The 14,802-nt window shown below is 33.9% G+C and overlaps 1 protein-coding gene across 1 annotated transcript; it reads left to right on the forward strand.

Moving 5' to 3' along the window:
- The first annotated feature begins 8,823 nt into the window (after positions 1–8,823).
- LOC143074213 (uncharacterized) lies at positions 8,824–10,739 on the forward strand. The gene is made up of 3 exons (XM_076249766.1): positions 8,824–9,317; positions 9,496–9,567; positions 10,139–10,739. Exons 1-3 carry the CDS (start codon positions 8,975–8,977, stop codon positions 10,606–10,608), a joined length of 885 nt encoding a protein of 294 aa, XP_076105881.1. The 5' UTR covers positions 8,824–8,974; the 3' UTR covers positions 10,609–10,739.
- The last annotated feature ends 4,063 nt before the right edge of the window (positions 10,740–14,802 follow it).

The following is a 14,802-nucleotide window of genomic DNA, read 5'->3' on the forward strand; positions in this document are numbered from 1 at the left end:
TTTGCATCATTAAAAAAATTGCACCATGCACTTTTGTCCAATTTTTTGTGTGTGTAATGTATTGTCCTAGTCCAAATATATATCCAAAATTCAGAAAGATTGAAGCAATCACTTTTACAAATTTAGCCAATACACATCCATACCCCTATTGACAAGTCAAGAGATGTTCCGAAAACTGTAAATATCACCTTTTTGCACTTGACCTAATCACTCATTCCATATCAAAATCAGTTAAAATACAACCTCCAAAAATTTATTTGACCTCTCTTCTTTCATTTCCACCCAAAAAGATTTAAGGAATGAGTGAGGAAAGGAAAGAAAAAAAATTAAGGAAAAATACACTCTAATTAAAAGGAACTATATTCGTGGACAACGAAAAGCGGTGTCATTAATTGTGGTCTTGGGCCTATTAGGGGCCTAAAACTTGACCAATTCTAATAAAACTTGGCATGATTCAAGCTTAGTATATTATAAAACAGGTTACAAAGTTTCAAAGCCATATGATACCAAATAAAAAAAATGTGGCATTTTTTATATCTGAATTTTGGGTGCTGAATTGTGGCGTTGAATTAAAACAATTAAAACTATCAAATTTGAGCTTCTAAAAACCAAAAGATACCAAAACTAACACTTTTTAATGTCTCTATGTATAAGTTAACATCTATTTAAAGCAACAGAAAGCATATTTCATGCATCAGACTTATGCAAAATGGCCAGAAGTTAATTTTATATGAGCCTGTGCCAAAAAATAGAGGTTTTCAATTAGGGTGAGGCCTTATATCAAATGTAATATTTTTCACTTACCACAATTTTCTGAAGTTGTTAAGTTATCAAACAAACTTTACCAGGTTATAAATGTACTTTTGATGGAAATATAAGTTTCAAATAGCATAACGCATGTGGATAAAATGGTCTTTAGCAATGTTATGCTTAAAAAAACAGATTGCCAGTTTAGACCGTTCCCCACATTTGCATATTTAAAAGCATATAAATGATATGGGAGATGGAGATATACTTCTTTTTGCTAAAATCTGTGCTCAGATATGATAAAACATGGAGCCTGGATGTAACAAGACTGTCACTTTCAACTATATATACAGACAGTATGGTCTGATGCAAAGTTTATTAACTTTACTGTTTAAAAACTGAATGAAATGTCAGCCTCAAAAGGCCAATATTTAAACCACTAGCTATCCAACAGAAGAAAGTAAAGGTAGTCTGTAAAACAGAAATGGTTAAGCAACCAGTCATAAGTGTTTTTGATGTAGGTTCAGTGCAATCTGTTTTGGAATACAACTTTTAAGTGCATAGAACTTCACATTTCACCTGCTGCGTATACTGACCGTTAGACTTAGCTAGACTATTAAAACAGCACATTTTGCACTCTTTTTATGTTTTTATCTACTTTTTTTTGTGTTCAGAGTTCACAAATAAGTTAAACAACTGAAATAAATACCACAAACACAAATAGATATCAGAAAAAAACTGTCAGAGAGAAATTAAGCATGCTGTTTTTGAAAAAATAGTGAAAAAAGTGAAAAAGCTACATTTTAGGCATTTAACCTGAAAAGTGACTTTTTCACAAAATTTCTATCAAATGAAAGTGAAAATCATTTCTTCTCATATAGTTTGACAAATCAATACCAATAGATCATTCAGAAAAGATGCCAAAGTAAAAATTCTAAATTTGCTGAAATGCACCTCTTAGGCCACAGACCACAATTAATTCCTCTATCAGTTCTTTATAACCTTTTGCATCATTAAAAAAATTGCACCATGCACTTTTGTCCAATTTTTTGTGTGTGTAATGTATTGTCCTAGTCCAAATATATATCCAAAATTCAGAAAGATTGAAGCAATCACTTTTACAAATTTAGCCAATACACATCCATACCCCTATTGACAAGTCAAGAGATGTTCCGAAAACTGTAAATATCACCTTTTTGCACTTGACCTAATCACTCATTCCATATCAAAATCAGTTAAAATACAACCTCCAAAAATTTATTTGACCTCTCTTCTTTCATTTCCACCCAAAAAGATTTAAGGAATGAGTGAGGAAAGGAAAGAAAAAAAATTAAGGAAAAATACACTCTAATTAAAAGGAACTATATTCGTGGACAACGAAAAGCGGTGTCATTAATTGTGGTCTTGGGCCAATACAATTGTATTATATGTCTCTGTTCATAGTCATTGGAGACCATTAAAAATATCAAATATGTGACTGGCAGAGTTCTCAGATCATTTAGGTACGGAACTTCTAAAGTTAAGGAATTACAAATTGTCTGAAATGAAGTTGGAATAAACATGACAGCTGCCTTCGAAAAGCATTTACACGTCAATGTTGTATGTCCTAGATCACAAAACTTCTGATTGCGATCGTACAATGTTTAACCAGCGTATAATAGTTCAACCTTTGAACAACTAGGACATCATCAATTACCAATTCAAATCCATCAATTCCTATGGTTGTTTTATCCTTTTTGGTTGCCCATATATAAATAATAAACTATAACTATGCAATTCATTGTAAACCTGACCAAGTTCTAGTTTTACAAAAAGGATACCATATATATATAACGATTTTCGGTTGCTTGATTACTTACCACAAACTTACCTCATAAAAATAAAACCGCGAACATATAAGTAAAACTCAGTGGAACGGCTAAATTATGTCGGGAAAAAACCATAAAGGAAGCCATGAGGTCGAGGGGAAATATATATTCAAAGGGATTAAGCAACCTGCTACGTAAGGTATAAAGAACACAAGTATTAACAATTATATCTTGGTGGGGAAATTGCAAATAACATCTGCTCGAATATACCATCAGACAAAGAAATGGGGAAACACTCGAATACTTTCGAGAATGATAAACACTGCAGTTCCTGCCCACAATATAACTTCAAAAGTAGGCATTATTTTTAAATATAAATACTGTGCCGGTGTTATATAGCCATTCTTCCCCCATGCCAGTTTTTCCCCCGGGAGAAAAACTGGCATGAGCCAATTTTTCCCCCGGGGAAATTTTGGATCATTGCCATTCTTCCCCCGCGGAAATTTGGCAATACGTATGCATATAGTCAGTTTTCCCCCATGCCAATCTTTCCCCCATAATATAGATTTCACTATATTTATACAAGTTTGAAAATTAAATCCAACATAGTTAGAATTATATTTATACAAGTTTGAACATTAAACCCAACAGAGCTAGAATTATATTTTTACACTGACAAATATTTTTTTGTCAATTTACATTAACACAAGTCTGTCTATACATGTTCATCATTCTGTCTATGTGTCAACTCGTTTGTTTTTATTTCCACCAGTCTTTTACAATAGTCTGTCTACATTCTCAAAAGTCTGGATATGTTTTCACAAGTCTGTCTTTGGTCCACTAGTCCGTCTACATTTTCATCGGTCTGTCTATGTGTCCACCAGTCTGTATGCATTTTCAATAGTCTTCATATTCACCAGTCCGTCTTTGTTTCTACTATTCTGTCTACATGTCCACCAGTCCGTCTCCGTGTTCAAAAGTCTATCTACAAGTTTACCAGTCAGTTTACGTATACATTAATCTGCCTTCTATACCAGTCTGTGTATGTGCCCACTAGTCTGTCTATACATGTCTACCAGTCGGTCTATATGTCTACCATATTATACTATGTCAATGTGTCCATCGTCTGCCTTCGTGTTCATCAGTCCGTCTGTAATTGCATTTTGTTGTGTTATTTTGTCTGATATTCAAAATCTTTATTATGCTGAGATTTACATGCATTCTTTTGACTTGAAAACTTACTATAGGTGTATACTCCTTACTAATACCCTTATGCTTTGAAATGCCAAAAATTGTTCGTTGGGATTTATCATAAGCTAAGACAACATTTTTAATATTCATTGCCACAACAAGTTACTTTGCAGGTTTAGTTTTTCTGACAACAGGCTAGTATGACAAGTAAAGCTTAAAAATAAGATATTCTTATCTATCTCGGGTTGAAAAACCATACTAAATAAATAGTAAATATACTTGGTTTCGCAGTTAATGCCTGTCTCTGCATGTTTTTTTTTTTTATATGTAATGTAGCAATATCTCATACAAAACAAATCGTTAGTAGTCAATTCGTTATTAAACAACAACCAGTCTTGGAGAACATGATTGTTATTAGTTGTAATTGGTTTTGAAATAGCTTCCAGTAACTGAGAGTACTCTTATTCCGGTGCTAAGTGATTATTGTGCACCATACCAACATTTTTTGTGAAGCCAATTGCAACTGATATTTAACATTTTTTTCTTATGGTGTGCCGTCCAAAGCTGGATTATTGGGAGGGGGGAATGTTTAAAGCCGCCACCTTCTTTATGTGCCATTCCGAAGCCAGGAGCATGTAGTACAATTATGTTGTTGGTTAATATTGGTTAATTATTAATTTAATACCAAACAGACAACAATAAAATATAAACATGTATATATAACACATGTATATTAATACAATGAAGGTTTCGTATCGCTAAAATATTAAAAATAAGATGTTGCTATTTTCTTTTTAGATAAAAATTTGGAACTGACGTCGGCGACGTTATAATTCAAGGGGGAAACATTAGCTTCTCGTGCTATAAGTGGGAAAAATTGGCTTGATCCTGGTTTTCCCCCCATAACACTGAGGGGGAAAAGTTGGATCATGCCAATTTTTCCGGGGGGAATAATTGGATCGATCCAGTTTTTCCCCCCGGAAAAATTGGCATGGGGGAAGAATGGCTATAGGACACCGGTCATCATGAAAACAATATGAACATAAGAAGATGTGGTATGAGTTTAAACGTAATAAACATAGCATTACCGAACAAAACAAGATGGTCAACTCAGAGTTGACCGAGATGTTTAATTACACAACCACGTACGGTCGCAATTAGGGATGATAAATTCCATGTATCTTGATGAGAGGGTGCCATGCTTTGTAAAAGTTGAGGAACCATTGCATCCATTCATAGAGGAGTCCGTAAAGTTCCCCGATGAAAGGCTAATTTCTGCCACCTATCCAACATACTATAGTACTCTCATTTCCAATGGCAGTCCAAAATCCCTATATCCAAGTCGGCATAACTTGCAGAATATACTGTTAAAATGTAACGGGTTTTCTCAACCTGAATATGCAATAAATTATTGTCACTGAGATTAAATTTAAGCAACACAAAAAAAAACTCAATTTGGTAGAATTAATACATATTTTCAACCTGCGACTTTCTATACTATATTATAGGAAGTCCCTGTTCCAACCAAGGATTTGTATAGTAAGAAGTCTTACTACACAAATCATAGTTTCAACTTAGCCATAATTTTAGTCAATCAGAGTTATTGCCCTTCGTTCATAGTATATAGAAAGAGAGAACTAAAAAAAATCTCAGCATTCTCTATCGATCCATTCAGACATGACAAAAACAACCAATGAAGATGTTCCTTACTAGAAGCGGACGAATTTTTTTAATAGAGAAACGGAAGATACCAAAAAAGTATTTTTGTGATTTTACTTTTTTTGGTATCTTCCGTTTCTCTATTAAAAAAAATCGTCCGCTTCTTTGTTACATCATCTCTACATTTTGCCAAAATCAGTGCACGTCTAAATACAAGTTATAGATTTATGTGACCTAAAAGTATTTCCCCCGATTTATATTTAAGATTTGTTTTTGTGGTCATGTTTCAAACGTTTTCAGTTTTGAATCTGATATTGGACTATAAAAACTCCTTGACTGGATCTAAAGAAAGATCACTAGTGATAAAATGTTTAGACATGTTCAAGCTTTCCTCTACAGCTGTGAGCAAAGCATCTTGAATATCTCTTGTAGCATGCAATCTAGAAGAGATATTGATAAGACATGGAGGATGGGATTCAACATCAAATGGATCAGTCAGGGATCATTCAGATAGTCCACAATGGCAATAACATGCTCTTCATTTCTTTTCATTGCTGTTGGTTTTTTCCCTCTTGTGAATTTGCATTATTTGCAGAAATTCCAACCCTTTTCAGCGTTACACGACTAAGGGATTCTAGGAAATGTCTAGTAAGGGTACATCTAACAAGCACAGACTTTTGATTTGTTATGCCTACAGTGACACCTGATCTCCTTGGGGCTTTTATAACGGTCTTTTCTGTTGCCATGTCGGTCCATGTACCGTTAAAATGTCCAGGAGTCTGTCTAAAAGCAAAGTAGCCATCTATGAAAGGTGATCGAATATTCTCAGAAAGTTGAAGCATATCGAGTATGTGAACTGGCATCCACCTTCAGTAATTGGTACGATTGGTTACAAAAACATAAGGTTGCAATCGGGATGACGATTTCAAGGAAGTGACCAATTTCCCTCTCATTCTGCTCTAACATTTGACAGCAAAATGTCTACTGCTTCAAGGAACACATCCCAGTATTAAATATAAGTGATACAACACATTCCAATTACTTATATGTATCTATAAGAGGCTGAATATGAGCGTTATGACTTGTGTCTGGCTTGAATTGCTGAAATAATGCTTTTGGGATTAAATGAATTTTATATTATAGATTAATAAAGGTATGAAAAATCATATCAATGTTAATTATTGTAAATTTTGCGATAAAAAATTGACGAAATTAGATTGAAACGTATTAAATGCAAAATATTTGTAGTGTTAATCTTTTACATACTAAACTCTTAAAAAACGGATTAATTTTTCTAAACTCTATTTGAAATCGTTAAAACAAGGTGCCACAATAATGTATATAATAACAAAACTCATATTACGGATGTAATTTTACAATGTAGACTTTTCTACGTCGATTTTTCGTTCAAGTAAACTAACACACTTCAAATCCCATTTTACCAAAATTGCACCGTACGATTTTTTTGACCACAAGTCAAAATGTTAAGTTTAACCTTTGAACTACCAATACTGTGATTTATAGCCGTATAGTCCGAATGACAATTACACTCCTTAAAAAAGCGACTTTTTCTTACTCGGTAACCGTACTATTTAGTCTTATTAACGCTGTGTCCTAATTTTGAAAGTGCATATTCTTGTACAGGAAATAAAAATCGGAGCGTTCCTTCGAATCTCAAAGACAGAAATTTAGAAGTAACACTACCGATAAACAATAGTGTCATTGGCACACAAATCACATCTACTTATCTATGATAATACTGACAAGTTAAAAGAACAACTCAAACATATCACAGATAATCGAACATAACTATCATGGTTTTGTTTCAAATGTCTTCGACGAAATACCAAAGGGTGCTATTATTAATCTTGCATTGGAGGAAGGTATACGCAATCAAAACCATTTGACGCTAAATTCATTGAGCAAAACACAGAGATCAATCAGTTGAAGGCAAAGGATGTGAAGTTGAATTGCATGGATATCAGTTTTTTTTACCTGATCTATACTGAGGCTACACTCAGCCTTTTTCTTTTTAAAGAAGACATATACCTAGTTATTTTAAAAACCCAAATGCATTGGTATTATTTTTCATCCCTAGTCGATTGCCAAGAGTGCAAGCTCCTATATATATACTTGCCTGGTGGTTGACAGGTCAAACTGATTTAAAAAATGAAGACATTGATTCTGCAGGTCTTAATTTCTATCAGATTGACAAGAGTTTGAGTATAATATCCTTGTTTGGAAGTTGAAAAGGCAAGGGATTGGAAAACTGCGAAGTCTTGAATTATGAAGTACTTATTTGTTGGGTTTTACCATGGGTGTCAGCGAAGAATAAATAAATATTTGTTTACAATACCTCTGACCGATTTTCTTAGTTTTGCTGCAGGAAACCATTATTCCGACAAAGGATCTCAATCTTATTACCTGGTACCAAAGATCCAGTGGGGAAGGAATTTATAGATGGAAGAAACGGCGCCCAGGATGTGTATGGTGTGGAATATGAGTTATAAGAAAACACACCTTATCCAAGAAGTTGCCAGAGACTGAAATTACACCATGAATGGTAAGCCTTGCCAGAAGGTCTAAAGTAATGTTCCCAGAAAAACATCTGACACACATAGGACACGGACTTCTTTAAACTGAGTTTTATTGTTGGTAATGCTGTTTGCATGTTATTCCTCATTGCCTATAGTATAAGGGAGGTTTTTTGGTGCCTGTCCCAAGGCAGGAACTTTTGACCTTTGTGAGCATGTGGTTTTTTTTATACAGAACTTGTCATATTTGCGTTAATGAAAATTTTAATATAGGGGTCATGTTTGTGAAAGATTAAAAAGTCCAGATTATGTTCAAAGAAGAGACAGTACTTGCGGTGCTTTATATCTGTATTTCACTGTCATGAAATACATGAAATACAGGTTTTTTTTATGCACCGCACCAATGCACCGCTTAGTTGCTCAATAAAAAAATAAAACGAAAAACAAATATGACGGACAACAATGAATGACTACCACTCAATTACAGGATCCTTCTTTATACCATCGATAATCGTTCGCGCGGTAAAACATGTTTGCAAGTGTCTAATTCTTCCCTTAACTCTGGAAAGTGCATGGTATAGCAGTACATAATAATATAAGTCGGAAAAATTATAACTCAGATCGACAAGTAGCAAACAAATTGACGTATGAAAAAAGACAAAAAAAGTACAAATCTAAGAGTACACCCGGTAACATAATTTTAACAAACACGTATACAATGTTAAATAAAACTTAAAGTGCACGAGTAGACAAAACAAAGCTCTGCATTTCATATTGCGATGTAATATTAGAAGTAATAATACTTAAAAAAAGTAACAATAATATTGTGACATTTTTACCGATATTTTTTTCCGCTGTCGAGACGCATATTTACGTTATCGAAATGTAGCAATAGTTATAATAATAACTGCGCATTGCATAGTCAAGCTGAAAACTATTTAACACCGACGTTTTATAAATCTACTCCAAATATTTCAAACAGCTCTAAGTGAACAAATTTTGGAATATTTAGATCTGATAAAGAAAACGAACAAAATGTTTAAAATAATTGTCGCTTTGTCAATTGTGTGTCATCTTGTGCATTTTAGTAAATGTAATACAGAAAGTGGATGTCGGAATGTGGCTTTGCCTCTCATGGATAGCAATTTAGAAGCAACACTAACGGCTAACATAAACACAGATAAGTTAAACCAACAACTTAAATCTTACATATCACAGGAAATCGAGCAAGGCAACCATGGGTTTGTTACCAACGTCACCACCGAAACACTGAAAGGAGCTTTAGAAAATCTAGATAAGAAAATAGATACTCAAATGAAATCTTTGGAGGCTAAAATTTTAGAGCAAAACACAGAAATCAATCGTTTGAAAGCAAAGGGTAAGAAGTCTATCACTTATTAACTGTATGTTTTAATGTTTTTCGTGTTGTTTTTAAACCTATATGGATTTTTTTCTTTCAAAACGTTTGTGAGTATGAGCGTTAAAAAATCTTTAAAAAAACGATTTGTGGGTGCGTAATAAAACAGAGGATTGATTATAAGCTTTCATATTTTCAGGTATTGCAAGGGGTACCTATATCAGGTGGGGAAGAACAGTATGTCCAGGAGAAGCGAACATTGTTTACGATGGTAAATTATTTAAGTCTTGTCATATATCTATCGTTGTTTTTGTTTGTAAAAAAATATTGAGAGAGACGTTTACGCATTGCTTATTCTATTATCTTTCCATATGTATAATTTGAAAAATGCAAATAGTTTAATGGCTGTACAGTCCTAACACAATAACTATTATCTATCTCTTCTAAGCTAACGTTTTCATGTCAGTCTCCTTGGACAATCAATTGGCTATCATCACATGGTGGTTCGCAGGATAATTATTGTTCTAATAGATACATTGAATAATTAGCCCTGTTGTAGATTTATAAAACCTTTATTTTATTAATAATCAGATGATTTACATGAAATAATACCAACACTAGTCTTAATTAAGCCATGACATTTCAATTGAAAAAAAAAAACAGATTTTTGGCGAATTAAAAAAAATATTGAGATAAAAAAAAATATCCATTTCAATTGTTTAAATTAGAAAAAGCAGATTTCACAATTCCAGAGTCTCTGATGTAGTAGAAGCACAATGTGCTGCAAATTTTAGTTTGAACCTCAAGCTAACGTGAAATATATAACCTAGTTCCTTTTGCAGGCACTGCTGCCGGGAAACATTATGGTGATAAAGGATCTGGAGCTAATTATCTGTGCCTACCAAAAAATCCAGAGTGGAATGCATACATAGATGGAACAAACGGCGAAAAAGGTCTTTTGTACGGTGTGGAATATGAAATATCAGGAAACACGCCATATCCTAGAAGTTTACACAGCAAGATTACACCATGCGTGGTATGTCTTGCCACGAGATCTACGGTTCTCATGGTTCCAGCAAAACGTACCTGCAGTCACGGCTGGCATAAAGAATTTTCAGGATATTTAATGTCTTATATGAGCACCAGCGGTAGAACTGCGACAGAATACATTTGTGTTGATGAGACTTTGGAATCACGTGGTCCTGGTAGTAGCCAAGCTGAATTGTACCCGGTGGAGGCTATTTGTGGAAGTTTAAAATGTCCGCCGTATGTCCAAGGGAGAGAGATTACCTGCGTAGTTTGCTCAAAATAGACGATTTTCTCTTTCTGCGTGTAATTGTCAAGTAATACAAATTATTAAGCATCCGGGCTCACTTAGTTGCTCGGTGTAAATTTAAACTGTGTCCGTAACTCTAGATTTCCGAAAATGTATAGAAAACTGTTGTCAGGTCTTTCTTTCTTCTAACTTTAATATTCCATGGCATCGTTGTCTGTCGCTGTCGTTAGCTTTTTATCAATATCCTCTAAAACATGCATTATTTTTCGTGCATGGTTACCTTTAATACTTCCTCTGAATAGTCAGGTATTATTGTCATTTTGCTGCTTAATGGCTCTGATAATACTGACATGATCATCTGGTAAATGAAATAATACAACCTGAAAAATGTAAAAGATTGTATCATGGTTGAAAAGCGTTTGTTTTTAGTTACATCTTTGTCCTTTTCAGAATTAATATAGTTGCTACAGTCATTGTACTTTTTAGAGGTTTGGAAAACTCCAACATTATTTTTGACATTGATCGCAATATTTGAAATAATGCACTATTTCTGTCACTTAGTGTTGTAATTTAACGATATTTTTAAACATTACCATATAAGCGGGAGGTTTGGCTAGTCACAAAACCAGGTTCAACCCACCAATGTTTCTTAAAATGTTCTGTACTACATAGGAATATAGCCGTTGTTATTAAATGGTTCGATTCGATGTATGTTATCTTTATTTTAGTTGCACTTTAGTGTATCTGTTTGTCGTTGTTATCCTCTTATATTTAAAATTTTAGTATTTCGCTTGATGATTATACAAGTATATACAATTTGTGGTTTTATTTTTTTAACTAGGTGGTGTGCAAGGAATTGTATAGTATATCCTTGGCATTTGTCTGTTGTTTTTGTTTGTGTTGTGTATGGTTGCGTAGCTGTCTTAAAGGTACACACAATTCCCAACTCATTTAATTCACATACAGCAATTAGTTAATTGTATGCATCTATACGTCTACCTTAGAAAGGATAAACAACAATTGCTTCATATGTAGCCTCCGTCGTGTGGCTTAACTTAGTACAAACTCGGTAATAAGTATAATTTCTCTAGGTCATATTCGAGTAAAAGGGAACGGGATTATATATGTAGGAACATATCTTCTATCATCTGTGAAACAGATATTCGATAAGGATCAACCAACTCGTGATGGCGTCCGTAAAATTTACAAGGGATGATTTTATAATTAACTACACTACTTGGAATTCTTTGTTTAATAGCTTTTTGTGAAGGCAACCGTCTTTCAAGGAAATCGTGGTAGGTAATACGAGCCAATGAATATCGCATCAGCTGGGAGATATATTTTTTATTTGCAGGCGCTGCCTGAATTTACATAGGCAATGTTAGCATATAGGGTTAAAAAATCAAAAGTATGTAAGAATAAATTTCAGAAATAGACCGAGATTGAAAATAGTCCAAAAGTTATATATAGAATTTATAAGAATCCACAAATAGTTAATTCCACTACGCGATTGAATGATTTTGACGTTTATGGTTCAACGTATTTTGTAATACATAATAGAAATATATCATAATGACATAAAATAGAACAATATCATACTGACGGGATCATTTAAAGTACAGAGTCACGTTATAAGAACCAAAGAAATACGAAAAGTCGCACATACAAAACACGCCACCAAAAATGAAAGACAATACAAACACATTGACAAGATGTATAAGTACCGAGCCACGTCAAACGGATATCACATAAAACCATTCAACAGTAAAAGTATTATTAGTAATAGAACAAAGACAAATGAAAGAACTTTAAAACACGTTGTTAAGATGATAAACAACATCAATACGCAAAATCTATACATCAAGACCATCGTGTATTATTTGTGAAGTTGATACGGAATATTTATCAACAAGGTCTTGGTACCTTCCGATGAACTTTTTTTTAGAAAAAGGACGAGACGTTCTTTGACATACCCCTGGTTCATCAACTTTCTACTCAGACACTGATAACGTTTTACAAAGTCTGAGTGTAGGAGCTGCAAGCTTTTGAATATCGAATAAGTTGGGGGAAATTTATAATTTCAAAATTAAATCGTGTCGTTTGTCATAGATTCTGGTACTGAGATGACTGTGTAAGTCAAATTCGAGATATAAGTCTAAAAATGAGGTGGAGGAAGCCGTGTCTGTTGTTTCTTTAATCTCTAGTTCTGGGGGATATATTAATAGAACCCATTCAGAAAAGTTCGGATTGTTTATGGAAAGAACATCATTAATATATCTGAAAGTGAAATTAAATAATCTGTCTTCTTTGATCCTCTTGTTTTTGAAAAGTGTCTGGAGCTCCGATTCATAAGAAAATGAGAAGAGGTCGGCAAGAAGAGGCGCACAGTTTGTTCCCATAGGAATGCCGACAATTTGTTGGAAAAGTCTACCTCCAAACTCAACAAATAGGTTGTCGATAAGAAACTCCAGCATACTGACCACTTGTTCTTCTGTGTAGCATGTTTTACCTTGTTATTTGTCACTATTAACGAAATATGCCTTATGAAATCGCAAAGTAATAAATTTATAGAGTATGCTACCATTTTTATGTTGAAAGGCATTGTGGATTATTTCTTTAAGCGATTTTTCAATTTCACATGGGGAATGGTGGTATACAGGGTTGAAAAATCAAAAGTTTTGATAGAACTAATTTCAGAAAAAGACCGAGATTTAAAATTGTCTAGAAGTTCTTTAGAATTTGTAAGAATCCACATATGGTTAATACCACTACGCGAGTAAACAGTTTCATAGTATTTCTGAAGAACCTCTTTCACTGTCTGCGGACAGAATTTTAGTCAATTTAATGGACAATTATTTAGTGGAACATGAAGATGAGCCAGCAATATACCGTTGTTTGTACGGAATTTTATGAAGCTTTGATATCCAATATTATACAAACAAGGTAAGTCCTTCGATTTGGTGTTCAAGGTAATGTTTATTGAAGCCACGAAGGACTTATGATTTGTAAAGATCCCCAGTTAAAACATGACCAGAGGGGCTGTAATTATAAGGCGAGTGGGAACAGTCATATGTCAGAGGATTTTTTATGAATTATTCTAAGTCAAGGTCCTGCAATGCTTGTTTATAGTTAAATATTTTAGGTGCAATGGTTTTGGTGTAACTGTAGGATACAATAGGAACAGGCTGATTTTGAAAATAAATAGGAATTTTAGATGTTACCTCCTTGTGATGTAGAAAGTTGCAGATATTAATTGCATCAATTCCTCCATTGGCAAAATCAACAGGAAGGAATTTCCTCTTTTCCTCATGTAAAGGTTCCGATCTTACTGGTTTGAAAAGACGGAACAGAGCTACATCATAAATACTACTGACTAGTCTGTATATTGCAGAAAATGTATTGGTGCCTCCTTTGCCAAGTGCATAATCTCTCAAACGTTTTAGAAAATTAACTGGCAGTGAAAAGAGAATAGTTCTTATGTAATGTAACCCTAGTGGATGATGAAGATGTGAAAGAAGGTCATAAAAGCTCCCAGAGGGTGATCTAGATTTGGAAGATTTTTTTACATTAGGCCGATGGTAATGTTTTTGCCCATGTCTACGTTGTTGTCGTAAGGTAGTATTAAATAAACTCATTGCATTAACATCACTGCAGGCAGGACTTGACAAATTTCCGACTCCTTTTAAGACATTCGATTCCGTACACGACATTGTCCGTGGAACAGTCCAGAGGCTCGAAAGATTTAGTATAATATGTTTTAGATGTTAAATTACTAGTAAAATCAGGAGTCATGATTAACATATCCCATGTCTTACACGTGCTCCTTTTTCCTTTTTTATGTTTACAAGAAGAAATGATAGGTCACGGCTGGTAATCTACACACGCAGAACATTTGGTTCTGCAATGAAAACCGTGAGAGGATTTTCCGGTTGTGCTTGAGTTGAGTAATTTTCACCGCTTCAAAAGGTATGTACATTTCTAAATCTCAATTTTCTTATTCAACTGATCAAAATATTGAAAATCAGAGAATGCTATGCTGTGGTGAATACTTTAACGAAGAGATACATGTATCATTTACCGTTGTACGTAGAGTTGAACTCCTACAAAATCAGTTGCCCCACGAGAAATTGCCTTAAAAAGTGACATTTCAATTTTAAAATGGTTTTATTTACAGACTAACAAGTTCAAATTTAGTTTTTTTTAGAGCAAAGGGTATGAATGTTGTTTTTG

The sequence above is a fragment of the Mytilus galloprovincialis genome, chromosome 1, assembly GCF_965363235.1.
Source record: "Mytilus galloprovincialis chromosome 1, xbMytGall1.hap1.1, whole genome shotgun sequence".
Taxonomy (NCBI): Eukaryota; Metazoa; Mollusca; class Bivalvia; order Mytilida; family Mytilidae; genus Mytilus; species Mytilus galloprovincialis.